This window comes from Sciurus vulgaris (assembly GCF_902686455.1).
Source record: "Sciurus vulgaris genome assembly, chromosome: 3".
NCBI lineage: Eukaryota > Metazoa > Chordata > Mammalia > Rodentia > Sciuridae > Sciurus > Sciurus vulgaris.
The window spans coordinates 96,207,253-96,227,375 of record NC_136463.1 but is presented as its reverse complement, the minus strand read 5'-3'; the positions used below and the strand labels follow the sequence as shown (position 1 = coordinate 96,227,375).

At 34.2% G+C, this 20,123-nt stretch overlaps 1 protein-coding gene across 5 annotated transcripts in view; it reads left to right on the top strand.

The window, feature by feature from the left end:
• Positions 1-20,123, top strand: part of LRP1B (LDL receptor related protein 1B) — a 1,899,381-nt gene that overhangs the window by 1,103,434 nt on the left and 775,824 nt on the right. For all 5 annotated transcript variants that reach the window (XM_079135584.1, XM_079135585.1, XM_079135582.1 and 2 more), the window contains exons 12-15: positions 4,094-4,274; positions 9,074-9,293; positions 11,007-11,196; positions 19,314-19,436. In XM_079135584.1, the coding sequence (XP_078991710.1) occupies positions 4,094-4,274; positions 9,074-9,293; positions 11,007-11,196; positions 19,314-19,436 (714 nt within the window). The remainder of the gene's footprint in view (positions 1-4,093; positions 4,275-9,073; positions 9,294-11,006; positions 11,197-19,313; positions 19,437-20,123) is intronic.

The following is a 20,123-nucleotide window of genomic DNA, read 5'->3' as shown; positions in this document are numbered from 1 at the left end:
ATTATAATGTGCCTTGGTGTGGGTCTGTTGTAATTTTGTGTATTTGGAGTCCTGTAAGCCTCTTGAACTTGATTTTCCATTTCATTCTTCAGATTTGGGAAATTTTCTGATATTATTTCATTGAATAGGTTGTTCATTCCTTTGGCTTGTTTCTCTAGGCCTTCCTCAATCCCAATAATTCTTAAATTTGGCCTTTTCATGATATCCCATAGTTCTTGTAGATTCTGTTCATGATTTCTTACCATCTTCTCTGTTTGTTCAGCTTTGTTTTCAAGGTTAAATATTTTGTCTTCAATGTCTGAGGTTCTGTCTTCCAGGTGTTCTATCCTATTGGATATGCTTTCTATGGAGTTCTTAATTTGGTTTATTGTTTCCTTCATGTCAAGGATTTCTGTTTGGTTTTTTTTCAATATCTCTAACTCTTTATTGAAATGATCTTTTGCTTCCTGTATTTGCTCTTTTAACTGTCGATTGGTGCGATCAATCAATGCTTGCATTTGCTCTTTCATCTCATCATTCAATGCTTGCATTTGCTCTTTCATCTCCTCGTTTGCTTCTCTGATCATTTTAATTATGTACATTCTGAACTCCTTTTCTGTCATTTCTTCTGCCATGCTGTCATTGGGTTTTATTGATGTAACATCTAGATTTGTTTGCAGCATTTTCTTTCCTTGTTTTCTCATGTTGTTCAGATATCAGTGGACCGCTGAGATATTGCAGATTTCCTCTGTTGATTTACAATGACCCTGAAGATTTCTATATATATCCCCTCTTAGCCTTCAGTAGGCTGAAGTCTTGGAGGAGGTTGATAATGCGGTGCTCCACAAGGAAGCTGCCTCTCTAGGAGTGGTGGCCTTCAGGTGGGGTATATTCCCTGCTAGTGGGCAGAGGTGCCTCCACTTGTTGACCAATGGTCATCCAAAGGGGACCTAGGCTGTGGGCTGAGGCAAGGCCTGTTTGGGCCTGAGTCTCTGGTTTTACCGTCCTTGTGGGAAAACCTCACCCAGCAGGGAAGACTCACCCGGTGGGGAGGTCTCGCTGGTCAGTTTCCTCCTAGAGGTTCCCCTCAATTTACAGCTACTGCCTGGGCTGGGCTGCCTTCCTCTGCAAAGTTTCCAGGGGCCCGGCCCTACCTCCTGGGCCTGGGAGCCTCACCCTTTGCAGATGAATCTCCTTAGGCTGCCCCTCCTCAGAGAATTTGCCCATAGGCCTGGAACCTTCGCTCCGCCCTAAGCCTGTCTCTGTGCGGCTCTTCCACCCAGAAGCCTCCTAGATCCTGGGACCCTGTTCTGCACCTAATCGCCTGGCTGCGTGGCCCCTCCTCTGAGCAGCCACCTGTGGCCCCGAACAATCGCTCTGAGTCCCAGAGACCCGCCACAGGCCTCTTCCTCCAGACAGCCGCCCAGTATGCCAGTGCGGTCACTAGGAGTCCAAGAAACTCACTTCGTGCCTCCTCCTCCCACCAACCACCCGTAGCCCGGGGCAATCAATCACTCCGAGTCGAAGTGACCCTGCCCGTTCCTCCTCCTTCTCCAGATAACCCCCCGGGTGTTCAGGAGCAGTCCCTCTGAGTGGCTCTGAATCCACGTGACCCGCTGCACGGGTCCTCTGGGCAACCGCCCGGAGCTCTGGTGTGGCCCCTCAAGACCAAGCGTCCCACCACGCTTCTCCTCCAGGCAGCCCCCCTGTGTTCAGGAGCTGTCACTTTAAGACCAAACAACTCACCACTTGCCTTCTCCTCTGAGCAGCCGCCTGGAGCGCTAATGCAGTCACTGCGAGTCCAAAGGACCCGCCGCGCTCCTTCTCCTCCTTCTCCTACTCCTCCGGGCAGGCCCCGGGGTTCAGAAGTGGTCCGGGTCCAAACAGCTCGCCACGCAGCCCCTTCTCTGGCAACCGCCTGTAGTTCCCGTATAGTCACCCGAATCCAAGCGGCCGCTCCTCTTCCTCCTCGTCCTCAGGGCAGGCCCCGGGGTTCAGAAGCGTCGTTCTGATTCCAAACAGCTCGCCGCGCGGCTTCTCCTCTGGCAACCGCCTGCAGCTCTGGCGCAGTCTCTCCGAATCCAAGTGGCCACGCTCCTCTCCTCCTCCTCAGGGCAGGCCCCGGTGTCCTGAGTCCACACAGTTCTCCCCGCCACTCCTCCCCCGGGCAGCCGCCGGAGCCCCAGTGGCTGCTCCGAGTCCCAGCGCTGTGCCGAGCGGCCTCCTCTATGGCGCTCCAGCGGGGGGAGGGGCGTCTCGCCGGCAGTTCTACTTCACAAAGTTTCCTGCGTTCCGGGACCCCCGTCCCATCCGGGATGCCCCCCCAGGGGGTGAGAGTCACCCGGCTACTTTGAGTTGGTCCCAAGCGTCCCAATATCTCCTCTCTTGAATCCTGAGTCCTGGAGCAACACATAATGCAGCCACCCTCTAGGCCGCCATCTTGAAAACCCCCTGCAACATAATTTTTAAAAACCAACTAGCAAAATAAAAATCAGCTGCAGTCTATGACACATAGAAAAGAAAGTAAATAGCAGCTCTCTTTCCATTGTGTCAGAACAGCAAAGTGCTCAGTAAAATTAAATGTCAATAAAGTGAAGATAAAATTAAACTTTTTTCTAAGCATAAGGACAATTAACCTGTGAAAATTCCTCATATTGGATGGTAATGAAGCAGATAGCTTAGTGAAATTGAGAACATATCTGAGTCACTATAATGGGATTTTGAGTTAGATCAAATCACTTTTATTAGTCATCCTGAGTCAGGGCACATGTTGATTAGTAGAAAGGGTCACAAAAGAAATTTTTTTTTTTTTTTCAGGACTAGAGGAGCCATTACTAGTAAATGTGATAAAAATAAATATTTATTACACCTACTTATGAAGAACTGTGAGCTTAGATTTCTCAGTATGTGTGAATACATAGCTCTGTCTCTAATTTACATTACCTATTGTTTTGTCCAGTAAGTTCCAGTTTCGTATCTCCTTGGTTTTGAAGGAAGACAAATTGGGGTCCGGGATTTGGCTCAGGGCAGTGTACTTGCCTGGCCTGTATGAGTCCCTGAATTCAATCTCCAGCACCACACACACACACACACACACACACACACACACACACACACACAAAAGACAAAGACAAATTATTCACAGTATTTTTCTCTTGCAAAACAAGAGTAGAACTATCTTAGTAATGCTGTGGGGAGTTTGGGGTGTGATTAACAAAATGGCATAAAGTGAGGACAGGATGCTGCAGAAATTCACCATAGAAGAGCAGTTTTGGAGGTCTCTGCACTTGGGGTCATGAAACTTAGATTTTTATTCCAATTCTACTGTCTCCTGAGTAATAGACCATAAGAAGATACCTTCACATTGAAGTGTTGGAGTTTCCCCTTTTGTAAAATAAAAGGTTTGAATCAGATGAAATCATAATATTCTGTGTTTATAACCTTTGATTTATCACTGTCTGTATTTTATAGAAGCTTATAATAGAGTCCTTTTAAAATAAGCCTAAAATATATAGAAGTGTTTCAGTGAGTTTTTAAGATTCACCGTTCATGCAACTGTGTGATGTGAAACCCTCTTTTAGTCTTTTAAATACTTTGGATGTATCTGTTTGTCTTTTGACAAGAAGGCATTATGTTTATTTTGGTCACTCAGATTACACATTATAAATATGGACATGATATGATAGTACTAGATTTATATTTTCACAGTCTATACTGTATTTTCATTATTTGTATTTATACCTTTTTGCTCACATCATTTATATTTTCCTGTTTTACTGCAAATCACTCTCAATAACAATATATTGAAGTTCATTTAAAACACCATTATGATTAATTTCTCCGCACTTGTTTCAAATGGAGAAATCTATTTGAAGAGAGAGGATCCATCATTCACATGGAAGGGCATAAAGATAAAATTGAAAAATATTTCTGGAATAGTGATATTTGAGAAAACTACATCCATAAATGATTGATGGATCACAACTCATTCCTCTTTGAATTAAATAAACACTTTACTAAGTAGAACATCAGTAGTGGACACTAATTTTACTGCTATTTAAAAATTAGTTTATTTACTATTTTTGTTTTCTTTTTCTTTTTTTTTTTTTTACAGATCTGGATAATGTAGAGGGAATTGCTGTGGACTGGATTGGAAATAACCTTTACTGGACAAATGATGGCCATAGGAAAACAATTAACGTGGCCAGGCTAGAAAAGGCTTCTCAGAGTCGGAAGACTCTTTTAGAAGGAGAAATGTCACATCCCAGAGGAATTGTGGTGGATCCAGTTAATGGGTATGCAATAAAAAAATCTACATCAGAAAAATGATACTAAAGAAATTTTTGTTTTCATGGTAGTGGTATATTTTATTTAAATTTCATATGAATAAGTGAATTCACACATCTGTGGTCTGATTAGGAAAGGTTACTCATTTGATGATTTCTTCTAGAAAATACATTAAATAAAAATATCAAAATGCATTGAACTGAAATAAATTATTTGTGTAGTCTTTATTACTTGATTTACTCAACTGAGCACTGTAATACTCCATGTTAGGCACTCTGACACCAAGATAATTAATCTGTTTAATCAGGGTATCCATCAATTTACTTTTAAAAATGATATTGCAATTTATTGTATTTTTTAAAAATCACCAATATTTCTGTACATTTACTGTGGGCAAGACATTTTGTACTCCTAGCTGCAATCTTTACAATAATCCTATAAATGACTTGCTTTTATCATCCTACCCTCTCCCTTTCATAAAGGAGTAACAGCTAACTGATCTATGAAAGGTCATTTGATTAGTATGTTAGTTAGTTCTGTAAACCCAGGCATCCTTTCTCAAGACTTTATTCTTAGCCACTGCACTCCACTGCTTTTAAGAGTGTAGGTTGATAATCATATAATTTTAGATACAACCATAGTTTCCATACAGAGACATCACTTTATATAGTACATGCTTCTTGTTTAGGACAAAATATTTTATGCAATTCTTGATAATATATTTCCCTTTCTTTTTTTATTCAGAGCTATTACCTGAATGCAAAGCTATACTCACAGAAATATCAAAAAAATGTGGAAATTCCCAGCAGAAATTCAGAATCAAATGAATGCTTTGCATATTTTATGTGCAGTTTGTGTGTTTCTAGTTCCTTGACTTATACATCATATTTTCTTCAAAATAGCACCACAAAAATGAAAATTCTTTATACCTCACTGTACACATAAAGAAAATATTTACTTAATTGAATAGGAAACCCTCATAAACAGAGGTCATTGAAGTGCAAATCGTAGAACCATTTGGGTTGAGAATTTATCCAAACACAATCAAGGTGTTTCTTCTAGGCTGTGGAAGAACTCATTGTATGTTTTCATAAAGGCATAATTATAATAAAGGAAGTTCAGTGGTTTTATGTGAAGACATCATAATTTTTTTTTTCTACTGTGGGACTTTCAAACCAAAGCTGTTGTCTGTCCTTATACCAAGGCACCTTTAGTTTTAAGAAAAAATATATATTCCAAATTGTCCAGAGCTACTTGAAATAAGGAAATTCAAATGTCTTTAACTGGCATCTTTATTCTTAGTATTCTATTAGAGAAAAATGTTTTCTAATTCATTATTCAAATAAACATTCTTTATTGTCCTCAAAGAGCTAAATATTGAGGCCATAAAATCATATGACTTGGAAGAAAATTTAGAAGCCACTAATTCCATCTTTCTTATCAATTCAGAAACCCCATTCAACACCTCTGTGGTAGGCAAACCTACCACGTGTTTGAAAACTACATCATCCACATAACTTATTCTATTTGGGGGCACTTTTGATTGACATGAATTTATTTTTTACATTAAGAAAATTTCTGCATCCCTGTCAGTCTGCTTACCAACTAACTCTACATTTGCCTCTGGTGTTATAAAGAATTACTTTTCTACCTCTTTCATCAAACATATTATTTTTTAAGTCGAAATGGTGCTGCTATGCATCAACATCAAAAACAAAAACCACATGTATGTGTGTATAAGCAAAAATGTGCATGTGCACATATTTGCTGATTTTAGCGCACACAAACACACACACACATTTTTCCCTAACAATATGACAGGTTCAGAGTTCTATGCTAAGTATACAGTGGTTTACAAAAAACAAGCATAGGCTTATTAACATTCAGGAACCAGCTGGTGTCTTCTGGAAGGTGGGGAGTGAAAGGTGTAACAATAAATAAGTGCAGAACGGAGAGCATGTGAAGAAACATCACAGCAGATGAAACTATAAATATGCAGACATTTTCAATGTTTTGATAAGAAGTTTGAATTTATTTAAGTGACAGGGTAATTGGAAGATTTTAAAAATAAAATCCACAATTTAAAAATCATGATTCAAGATAAACAGTTTTTGGCAATATGACAGAAATGCAATAGATCTGAAGAAGGGTATCTATTAGGAGTTCATTTTTAAACATAGCATTTTTAATGGGAACAGATCAGTGGACATTGAAACAAGAGACACTGAAAGAATAGGATTGGCAGACCTCAACAACTTCAGGACAAATAGATTATTTTGTCACAGTTCCTCACACTGATAACTACAGATGATCTTATTTATTTACAATAATTTCATAATTTATATCAATAGCAGAGACTCTACTTCTCCAATTCTGACTTCTCAAAATCACCTCTGTATGAAATATGTCAAAAAGCTGAGTACATATTTTCCCCCAAAAGAATCCTTCTATGTACATATCTCAATGAATAATACCATACCTCCCTAGCTAGCAGCTATATAGTATATCAGCAACCAAATTAAAATTTGTAGTGGGAAACATGTGTTTTACTTCCATGGCAGTGAAGCTTTTAAGGATTTAAACATTTCTAATATTGATCACTCAATAATGCAATTAGATTTGGAACATGATTAATCTCAGAAAAGCCACACCTGGTATTCCAGGGTACATTTTTGGAAAAAGAATAATCCCTTCTCTTGTTTTAATTTTAATTGAAATCATCAGACATGCAATATTATTCAATATTATATAGGTACAAGTTCAATAAATACTACAGAAAACTAAAAAGCATCACTAAGAAACAGAGCAAAGGGTTTACTTTGATTCTTATCTGCATAAAGGCTGAGGATAGACTTCATAAAAAATTGTGTTTGAATAGGTCTTGGAAATAGTGGTAGGATTTTTATTGCTATATTATCGGAAGGTCAGATTAACCTAAATTTTATTTGGGGAATACCCAGGGTTCTACATACAAAAATATTCATATCAGTTCCTGCTTACTTTATCGATTATATTCGTATTTTGTGTTTAAGATTATCATCATTTGATATTGATTATAACACTTTCCTAATATAACTTTTAATAGTTAACCTTTATCAGATGGGCATCTCTTATTTAGAAAATTATTCTCTTCACATTTTGTTTGAATAAAACAATCTTAGGCAATGGATCAGTTCAAATGCAATACTTTCTTTTTTCAAACAGCAAAACAAAATTCAATATTTTTAAAGTACTCAGACTTACCCCTCACATGTGTATATAAATGTGCGCACATTTATATGTGGATCGAGTTAGCCAGGTGAGGGGGTGAGAATGAGTTATGAGTTTTGCCATGATCAAGAGGAATACCTATAGAGAAAGATTACTGTACTTTTAAAAAATTACAAATAAGGGATGAAATTAAACTACATTAACATTATATAAGATAATTTCAGGTAAATATGAATAGAGGTGAAAAATAGTATCTATCTTTTTATATAGTTGATTTATAGAATTGAAATCAATTAGTTCTACCAAGGTAGAATTAAACAGAATTTCTCTCCTCTTTGTTCCTAGGTCACTCCACTAGTAAAGTAACCTTAAAAAAATGTAGGGCAGAAGATAGGCATATTGCTGTGTTTATTTCTAGGATTCATAAAATTCAATACTCTCAATATAATTTGGTCTGAAAAGTCATATTGACATAACTGTAAACTGTTAAGGAATTTAAATAGAACTTAATTGGTATAAAATAATGAATGGTCTGTTCCAACCCCAATTTTCTCAAATCTGACACTTTAGAACACAGTAGGATTCTTAGTCATGGGTAGAGATTTTACCCAAAGAACCTCAGAAATTCTTTAGGGAGCACAAAATGTGGGAAGCAGGAGATCTAATAAAGGGTATTTCTAGGGTCAGCAGCTTAGAAAAGCTTCAGAGCTTTATAAAGTTGTGTGTGAGGTTAGTGAATCAAAACCAACATTTTAATTAATAATGCAGGAACTTTCACATGACCCCAAAACAACACATGTGGTAGGTTTTAACCTTATTCATGAGGGAATTGGAACATTAGCTCAAGGCCCACTCTCCTACTGTTACAGCTTACACAAAAGATTTGTTTTTAAAGGCAGGTGCTTTTGTTTGAGATAGAAATTAAAGCTCAAAATCTCAAGGTCAGTCAACCTGCTGTTATTAAACTTATGTGCATCTAAATCATCTTTTGTAGGTTTTTGGGGTAATAATAAGCAGCAATAAAGCGTAGATAATTTGCATCAGGATGACAAATTGGACCTGACCAAACAAACACAGTGTGACTGTGTCCTTTAGAACAAAGGCAATCCAACTCCCTGCTTAAAAATAATAATTCATCTGAAGTTAAATAAAGTCTGGAGTAGATCATTAACTGAGTGCCATGGGTTCTCAAGTCAGTCCATCTGTTTTTTAATCACATAATTGATTATATCTTTTGTGAAGTAAACAATATTTAAAAATAGTAATGCCTCAAAAAATCATTTCCCTGACTTGATCTCAACCCCAAATAAAACAGATATTTGGTGCTTACCGCCAGGTTACTTAATGCACGAGGTCAATAAGCTTGGGAGTGGCGGAAGTACGTTTTCCATATGATTCTAAATGGATTGGTTCAATGAGTCAAACCTTTACTTTCCTTAGAACTTCACAGTTGCACCCTCCCTTTGAAGGATAAGCATTTTAGATAGAACTTATCAGACTGTAATTGATTTTCTGAAACTGCCAAATCTGAAGAAGTGTCTCTCTATATGGTGGCTGGTTGAAATAGCATGTACACACTCTTGTTTTCATGTCTTAGTTGGATGTATTGGACGGACTGGGAGGAAGATGAAATAGATGACAGCGTGGGAAGGATCGAAAAGGCTTGGATGGATGGCTTCAATCGGCAGATTTTTGTGACTTCAAAGATGCTGTGGCCAAACGGTTTAACTCTGGACTTTCACACCAACACATTATACTGGTGTGATGCCTATTATGATCATATTGAAAAAGTGTTTTTGAATGGAACTAACAGAAAGGTAAAAGACAAATGCTGCTGTTTTTAACCCACAGGCTTCTTCTTTCACAGAGTCTTGTTGTGTTGTGTTAAAAATACTTTCAAGTTTATTTTTACCCCTCTGAGGTAGCTGCCAATAGTCTCTGTGGGGTGGCTAACTGAGGCTGAGCATTAAGCATTGCAGCTGGCACTTGCCTCCAGGAGACCAGGCCCAGCTCACTGTGGTATGCCAGGATTTGTGGGATTTTTAAAAGAAGCTCTCAGGATATCAGAACTGTTTTAAAATGCACTTTTCCTACATTATTGATGAATTTTCTATGACCAAAGAACTCAACTCTATACAAATACATTCAATATTTGCAGCTAAAATTTAATGTATACAAGGATGATTTTGATGTTCTTGGATAAAATTGAGGATGATGCAGTTGATTGTCAGAGAGAGGTATAGTTGACCAGACATCACCTTTATATTTCATCTTATAATTACTTAACCACATACGACAGCATGATTGAACTTCAACTGTTAGTTAAATAATGGGAAAATTACATGTTAGAAATCACCAAAATGCTTCTTTTAACATTGCATTTCTTTCTTTTGTGGAAAGAAATCTGCACAATTGGCTAATCCTGCTGACTATGGATTTTGTATGAGAAATAAATAATACTCATCTGTTAAGCTTATTTCAGTCATTGGTTTACTCTCACAGTTCTAAATATTTCCCCAGAGTTAGATAAAACTATTGGCATTTAACCAAATGTAATGCATTTAACAGGTACTAAATATTTACAATTCCTTTGAATATGATAATATGTATACAATAAACAGAACACTTTAATGTCAGCATATTTTAGCCTACATTAAAGTGAGAAAAAATTTAAGAAACTCTCTTAGTTATGCAATGTATAAATTTCTAATCATAAATATTATAAATAACTTCCTCAATTTTCTAACAAATAATTTAATAGCAATGTTTTCTCATATTTTAACAATATTATTTTTAAATGATGAAGGTAAAAAAGTATTATTATTGGAGGTATTATTTATTTGTCTTCTAGAATTCTACATGTGTAACAGAACTTAAATATATATCACTGATTCTTCCATTTAAACATCAACAAAACATTTCACAAATGTAAATGAATTTATCAAGATAATCAAATTGAAATTATGCCAGTGAGACTTACCTGTTACTAAAAATGAACTTTTCTGTCTTCAAAGTTAAAGTCTTCATCTTCTTTTCTTTCATTTCCTAGATTATTTCAGTTTTCCTGGGGCCAAATAATTCAGAAGGATCCCTTTCATTCCCATTGCCTTTACAATGGTTTCTTTCCCTTCGACCATTGGATGGGCAATATTGCAATATATATGACACTAATTATTCAATTCAGTTTCTATCCAAGGATATGGTACTGTAATATAATAAGGAAAAGAGATAGGAATGAATATCAGGCAAAATTGTCTTTATGTTTGCATTCTTCACTTTACTTAAGTACCATTTTTGAGAGAATTGAAATGGATAGAGAATAGATAGTATCTTCCAAATAGCATGGTGTGAAAACAGAATTATGCTCACGTTCTGAAATTCATTATTCAAATCTACTGGAAGAAAACATGAATTAAGACATTAGTTAGGTCGTTATCTGTTATGCTTATTTAAACATCGTTTTCTCCAAATATTAAGTTATGTTTTTAATGTTCATTTCTAATTTTTCACAATGTGTTTATATTTTACAGATTGTATACAGTGGGAAAGAGTTGAATCATCCCTTTGGATTGTCACATCATGGGAATTATGTGTTCTGGACTGATTATATGAATGGTTCCATTTTTCAATTAGATTTGATAACAAGTGAGGTAACATTATTGAGGCATGAAAGACCACCCTTGTTTGGGCTTCAGATTTATGATCCACGAAAGCAACAAGGTACAAAAAAGTAGATTAAAAAAAATCTCTGTGTTTCATATATAATAATGTTTCACAGTATTGCAAAAAGGTTTTATTTTGAAAGTGTTATTAATGTTTTATGATAAAAGGCGTCCAAATCACTTCTAAGTCAATTGAATCTTCACTTTTGTTACCATAAAAACATATTTTTTATTGTTCTAAATTTGGGGATCCTGAGTGAAGTTCAAGGTTTTCTTTAAATATTTATTAATTTATTTATTTATTTTTATTGTAAACAAATGGGGGTATATCTTGTTTCTCTGTTTGTACATGAAGTAGAGGCATACCATTTGTGTAATCATACATTTACATATTTTCTTTCTCATGTCATTTTCCCCAAAGAATGCCCTTGGTTACTTAAAGTTTAAAAAAGAAAAAAAGGGAAAAGGAAAAAAACCTGTTTTTAAAGAGTAATTACTGTGTGCACTAAGCAAAACTTCCTTACTTTGAGAAGCCTTGATAAATTTTTTTAAAATGTATTATACAAGAAAAGTGTTATTTAAAAAGTAACTCAATATGTTTTTCTGATTACTTTCTATGTATATTTAAAGGACATGTCATTATTTGAGATGATTTGATTGTATAACTATGACAATATTCATATCTTATTAGAATCAGACAGTTTTTAATGTTTTATCAGCATGACTTGTTAATGTTTGTTATGCCACCACAAATAGCATGATTCATAGCATAGATATTAAACAAAGAAAACAGCTTAGTAAATTATGTGGCAGTTTTTTTATGAGTCTAAATAGTCACTATTTCTTTTTATGGCAAAATCCTTGTAAAACTTTAATGAGGATACATTTCAATAAATTCAGAATGAATGAATTATATCCTCAATTCTCTGGTGCGTATGTTGTCAATAGGAAGTTATCTACCAAGTTTTTGATGATATTTTAGCTAAAGTAGCTATCTTGAAATAAACTCCCTCATTCCAGAGGTTTTATTTTTTTCTTAGTGTGTTAAAATTGTTTCACTGAGACACAAACACAGTGTTATAAAATAATAGAAGTGAATAACATGGTAAATATCAACAGCTAAAAAAGAATAAAATTATCTTTAAAAGGAATAAAAATGGAATTGTTTGGGATAGCATAGGTTATAGCTGTGGACAAGAGCTGAAAACAGAGACAATTGCTAGCTCCTCAAAGGAAAATATTTTCTGTTAAATTCTTATCAACCCTGTCCTTGCCCACATCACCATTATATTTTGTCTATACTGAACTGGAAGCAAAAATTAACAGGGATAACTCTTATTGTCTGCAGAATCTTGTTTTCAGGATTATTAGTTTTTTCTGCCTTTACAACTATTGTTTCCACAATGTATATATATTTACATATATTTATATGGGAATTGAACCCAGGGGTGCTTAACCACTGAACAATATCCTCAGCCCTTTTTTATATTTTAATTAGAGACAGTGTCTCGTTAAGTTGTTGAGACTGGCTTTGAACTTGTAATCATCCTGCCTCAGCCTTCTGAGTCACTGGGATTACAGGCATGTGTCACCACACCTGGATAAATAGACATGCTTTTTTTTTTTTCCATTCACTTTCTCTTCTGAAATTGTTCCTTTTCTTTTGGTTATGTGATCTCACTATGTTGTCCCAGTTGGTCTTCAGCTTGCCATCCTACCTCAGGCTCTCAAGCAGCAGAGATTATAGGCATGCACTACCATACCGGCATAGATGTTATTCCTCTTGAATGTCTTTGCTGAATTCTTCTAGTCAAACTTCCTAACATTTTTATAATCTACATATTGTTTAAATGTCCAGTTGTTTTGGTGAGCTCATCAGTTAAATGCAACATAGTGAAAAACATCCTGATGTACTACAACATGAACTTTGGCTCACATCTGGATCCTAATACTTTCTTTTTCTGAAATCTTATGCTCATCAGGAAAGATTCAATAAAAATAAGAAAAACTTTATTCATGAAATTTCTGTAAGGATTAAATAATTATTTGTCATATACAAGGAAAACTTGTTTTATGTAAAGTTCTATGTAAAATTTCTCTCCTAAACACTTTAAATATTTATTTAATATTCAGAATCATACAACAAAGTACATAATAGAGGCATAGTTCTGGTTTTCATAAAGATGCCATTCATAAACAGATGTGCAATGCTATCCTTTGGCTAGACAGTGGTCTTTTGAAAGATCTTTTCCCTGCTTTTTAATTAATGATAAATTAAAATAGACACTTAGCAGCCTGGCAAGGTGGCATACACCCACAATCCCAGTAACTCCCAAGGCAGGAAGATGGGAACTTCAAATACAGCCTGGGCAAATTATTTAGATCCTATCTCAAAGTAAGAAATTTTTGAGAAAGACTGAAATTGTAGCTCAGTGGTAGTTCCCCAGGGACAATCCATTCTACTGCTATATAAATTAATACATAAATAAGAAAACTTTGACCTAACTACTAAACTATAAACTTTTATTTAAGAAGTCATTATGCTCTGTTTTACTGAGACTATATGTTTGGCCAAGCTGATTATTTCTCATTAAGTTAGATGAACTTGTCACTTAGATTGAGTTTTCTACCCCTTCTTATTCACATAGCTCAAGATTCTTTAATAGTGATCTTTGAACAGACAATTTGATATGCAAAGGATGCCTGGTTAGCACCTTTTTCAATAGACATTAAAATTGGATAATCTACTCAAGATCCAATTTTTTGTGTTTTACTACATGGATCAGTGTAATAAGATTATGTAATAAAATGCACACTGATGTTTAAATGTAGGCATGTTATCTTACCATGATATAATTTTCTTTCAGTGTTTCATTTTTCAATGTAAAATATTAATGAATATTTGGAAATACACAATTTTAGTTATAGAATTTCCCATTACACTCATACGTCGGTCAGTATTTTGTATCTATAACCAAAACACTTGATAAGAATAACTTAGAGAAGAAAAAATTTATTTTGGTTTCATAGGTTCGGTCCAGGGTCAACCAGCTCCATTGTGGAGGGCTGGAGGTAAGGCAGAACAACATGGCAGAATCACACATGAGCTGTGGGAGAGTGGGGTAGTGTGGAGATTGGCACCAGGTACATAATGAAAACCCTCAAAGCATGCCTCTAGTGACCTACTCTCTCAGTCATACCCCATCTGCTTAAAGATATGACAGACTTAGTCCATTCAAATTAGAATGGACTGATTAGATTAAAACTCTCATGATCTGATCATTTTACCTCCTGAATTAACACAGGAGTTTTAGGGAAACATTGCATATTCAAACCATAAAACTATTTTTTTTTATAACTTTCTCTCTCTCTTAGAAAATATAGGCTCTATAACTTCACATAACAGAGTATATATACAGTATATTTTATTTATAAGTGGTATTTTTACATACATGTGTGAATACAGATATACATATTATTGTCTGTAACACCATGAAAATATTCACAGGTGCTAAAAATGCAGCAACTAAACATATTCAAGTGTCACGAGTGAGTCAGCTAATCAGACCCCCTTCCCTCATATCAGGAAAGATACATGTCAATCACTTTCTAATATACCGAATTATTTTAGGAAGGTAGATAGAAGATTTATAACCTCATAAAACAGAAAGCTAACACTAAGAATGTTTCCTAAAACATACTTAGGGATTTAATGTCAAGATTTTTTCTCATATGGTACTGTCATGTCTTCTGATAAAATTTTATTTCTAATTATATTATCATTAATTGAGATACCTAGAACAATTCTATAGACATTAGAAACCAACTAATTTTTTGTAATGCTCTTCTACAATTCCTCATATAAAAACAGCAACTGTATAAAATAATATAGTTTTTCTGTTCCCTAGATTCAAAAATACACCTTGATTTTTCCTGTGATTTAGAGAATGAAATAATCCGAATTAAGTAAAATTCTAAGAAACACTGATGGTTGACTGTAGTAATGGGTGCCTCTAATCCCAATGGGTGACTGTAGTAATGGGTGCCTCTAATCTCAGCTTCTCAATAGGCCAAAGCAGTAGAGTTATGGGTTGAAGACCAGTCTCAGTAACACAACAAGAGCTTGTCTCAAAAACAAAGCAAAACAAAACAAAACAATAAATAATTCTCCAAACACCAAAGCAATTACAAAGACTGAAGAGTAGTATCCTATATCTATTTTATAATAATAGATCATTTTGTGACAGATGACATTTGTTAACCATTAATTGTAATCATTACTAGGAAGTGGGATAATCATTATTATTTAAACCTCACAACAGATAGTTAAGAAAGGTACTAATGATTTCTATACACATATGATAAACCCAAAGATCAGACAGATTTGGCCATTTTCCCTGAGTAAACACAGTAAAACAGGGATGAAACTGTGATTAAAATTTAGATCTGTTTGGCCATAGTGTTTCTCAGTGTTTAATTTGTGTGGCCAATTTTATTCACGCAAATTTTATCTCTATTCTACTTGTAAATGGAAGGAAAAGATCATGTGTTTTCATTGGTAATTGTAGTTATATTATTGATAAGTTTTGCATTCACATTTTTAAATTTTTAAGTGCCCTTGGCTACCTCTATAGAATTCAGGGTTAAGCCATGTTGGCTTACAGAGCTATAGTATCACAGACTTAGCAATTTCTATTTAATGAATTACAGGTTTTTAGCCACATTATTTTATAGGTCAAATGAGATTTAGGTTTTATAATAGGACCAACATCACAGAATTTGTTTTTTATCTTCATATTTTTTTAAAACCCAAAATATTAGTTTCTTAATACCATTTACACACACACACACACACACGCACACACACACACACAACACACACACACAGCAAGTCAAATATAAATATTTCATTGGCATGTAATTCTGAACAGAAGGAAAGATAAGAAAACCTTTTTCCTTTCCTCAGATTTACACAATTCAAAGTCAATTCTGAATCACCCTAGAATAAATGCAGGATTCATCTGGCCTAAGGATCTCACTCTGCTGGTCTTGAGTTCTTGAAGTAAACATGTTATCTAGTTTCCTTTCTAAACTGCAAACTTGAACATCCCCTGCATTAAGTGGAAACTCCTCCTGGTTCTCTGTGTTTCGCATTAGGTGCAGAGACTTCTAATTTCACTTACACTAAAACCCTGAGAAGTCAAGAGTCCAGGAAACATACAGAAAACAGGGTTTCTTCTTTCCATTATTCTGAAGAAAATTGATATAAAGGGAAAATAGATGATGGGATTTCTTTATGCTGGTTTACAGTCTAACACTTGCTAGAAATAAGAGAAACTTTCTTAACAAAAGTTAAATTACTTTGGTCTAGAAATATTGAGATGTTAATATAGGCTTGTGATATGTTTTCAGGTATCATTTGTATCTTTTTTACTGTTCTGTGGAAGTTATAAAACATTATTATATACTCTTTCCTGAAAAGCAAAGTCCATACAAAGATAATATATCTAGACTTACATAAAAATGAAGAAGTCCCTTCATGCTATTAAAACTGACTAATATCTTTCCACACACTTGAATCTTGTATATAAACCCCAAATAATTATTACTCTCATTCAAGTTGGTAAGGGAAAGTTTTATTTATTCATTCACTTACTCAAGTAATGTATATTACATGCACACTTTGGGTCAGATACTGTTTGTAAAACAGAGTAATTCTTATTCTGGAAGGTACAAGATTGGAGAAAAAAGTACAGAAAGATCACTATCTCAAACTAGATTTTGAAAATAGTCTCTATTTGTTTTCCTTGCATATCTGGTTTTTAAAGTACATGTTTCCAAAGTAAATTAATCTAGAATTCTATTTTGTTGTTTTTAGCATATTATTTTATCTGTATCTTGTTGAGCTAAGTTCATTTGATCAGATAGGTTAAATAAGACCAATTTTAGAGTAAACATTCTTTTATTAATAATTTAGAAATAAAAATGGTGATGATAGTTATTATCTAGACATAAATACTAATTTTAATAAGGAATATTACTAATTTTTAGACATTAGAAAATTCAATTCAACCCTTATATTCTCACTGAAGTGAATTAAATATATATGTGAGACAAATATCTCTGGCATTGATATGTTATGGACTTTCATTAATGTGACTAGCAATATATTAGTAACTCTTTCCATTGATATTTATGTATAATTTTTTATACTGCATTGAAAAAATAGTCACTGAATCTTTCTTTAGAGATATTTTTATATGAAATGTTTTGAAAGCTGCTAAACCTTAAAAAAAAGCCTATCACATGAGCTCTATCTTGAAAAAGTTCATGTAATAAAATTTAAATATAGAGTAACACTGTAAAATAAAAATATTTGAGTCATTCTTATGAGAAATATGGAATTATTATATTTATTTTGATTTTAGGTTTCTATCATGATAGCACAAATACTGACTCCAGTAATTTAATACGTAGTAGTCACAGAATGGGAATATATTTCAAAGTGTGAATAAATGATAATTCATTTTCAAATACTTAAATTTAATATTCAATGAGAATATAAGTATTAATCATGCAATTGGTTTAAAGAAAATATTTATTGTAAGTAACTTCTTATTTTTACTGCCTTTGTTATTCATATTTCCTAAGATATTTGACTTCATTGTAATTTTCCAAAATCCAGTTGTTACTAGACAATTGAATACATAATTTAATGATATACATAATATGCACAACAAAGACAGTACACCTGAGTGAACTATGGAGTATTTCAGTTTTATTCCATGGTCATACAATAAACATGACCTTATCTGGAGACAAGACATTGCTGCATGCATATTGAAAAAAACCTGAACTTAGCTTAATTACCATCTGAGTTTAAAAAATGAAGCTATATCTTGAATTATTAGCTTCCTTCTCCTCCAAGTATTTTTTATATTTTTATAAACAACAAATTAAATTACTTCTCAGAATAATTAAAAGACACAATAATATACTTTAGGTCATTTCTTCTGATCTGTGGATACACAATGATAATCTGTGGGAATGTGTTGAATATTTATTGCATACAGCAGCATTTTAGAAAGTATTTTTTCCTTGCTTATTATCTCTACATAGAAATCCAACCCCTGAAGCTCTCAGTATAACCCCTCTGCCATTTTAATCACATTTTTGTCACTTGCACTTTAACTTCTAATTTTATTTCAGTCATTTTCTTATCTTATTGCATGACCTTGTATAATTAAAAGTCTTTTGTTCTTAATATTTAAAAAATATCTTCTGATATAGTCAAAACTTTTTGTTGGTACTTTGAAAATACAACATAGTGTAAATGACCCTGTTGATGACATTGCCAAGTGAGTTGTTAGTATTGTAGAGTTCTTTGTAAAGTTGGACAAATGTATGGCTCAGTTAATTTTCTTCCTTGCCTTTCTAACCTGCAGGAATACATAGCATCAAAATGGTGATTACCATAATTTTATGTGCTCTTACTTATATCTTTATGAAACATAATATTCAACCTCTTCAAAAATTTGCTGGGTTTTATCTGAGAGTCTCCAAAGGTGCTTTCCATATATATAATTTCCTCTCATGCCTATTTGTTTGATACTCATTGTATGCCTCATCACTGCCTCTGCACATTAGGTCTTATGAGACAACACATTTGCTCTTCTGTATTGTACATTCTCTGGCCACTAAGCTGCAGATATTCTATGCTCTTTTGAGTCCTCAATACTCTGTCATGCCAGCATACTCATTGCACAAAAGAAATATCTCAGCCCTGCTCCTTTTTAGCTTTCTGTTCATGAGAGACCCAGAGCTGCAATCTAAGAGCCAGTAGTGTACTTTCCAAAGAACTCAGACTTGAATAAAGTCAGAAGTATTTGGTCCTCTTTGTCTTCTTCCTTGCACCTAACTATACACAGATCTCTTTCTTCTGAAATGAACATTGAAATTCTTTTCCTCTACCAAAACAGTACATATGTAAAAATGTTTCTGAATTTCATTACAATTCAGCAGGAATCCTTACTACAATTATTGAATATATAATACACATAGCATATTGATATGCATATATCTATACCTATGTATATCTACTAGAAAGAATGTGGGCTTAAGGTTGACTGGTTAAAATCAAAGTTCTCTAATATATTTGCTTCTCTCCTATTGCAGGTGACAATATGTGCCGAGTCAATAATGGGGGCTGTAGTACACTTTGCTTGGCCATTCCAGCAGGCCGAGTCTGTGCTTGTGCAGATAATCAACTTTTGGATGAAAATGGAACAACTTGCACATGTAAGTTTTTTTCTTGTCACACACATTTTTTAATATGACTTTTTTTTGAAGATTAGAAACAGATGAAACTAAAGGGATTAAAATCAAATCGGAGGAGAAATCCAGGAAATTTTTTAGATATAGTTCTTTCCAGACTGCAAATTATTAACTGAATCAATTTCTAATGAACAGATGAATAATGACAATGATGAAGTGGGCAGAGTATCCCATCAGTGCTACATATAGTTTAGCAAAAACAAAATTAAATAAGTATATACCAAAGAAGCAAATATTTAATGAAATTTTAGAAGAACCTCACCATTACCTGCAACTGAAATCACATAGTGCATGATATAGATGGTATAACATAGGCTTAAAATTACTGAAATGGGCTCAGTTATCTCTATTTGGTGGTAAAGTGCAAGAAAGTAGGCAAAGAAAGACTTATAAGGAATTTATAGACTTTATCAAAGTTGTGAAACGATTAACTGAAATGATTGTCCTGGATTAATGGTACTTTTATTAACTTTTACTGACATTCTCCAATTTATTGTGTCTTATAATTCCAAAGAGACTCTTGAAATTTCTTATTTCTACCACAAATTGTGTCCCATAAGCACAATAACAACAATTATTATTCATGCATTGATCTCTATATAAAAGTTTCTGAATGATTTAATCTTGAAATGTATGCTAATTAAAGTTCTC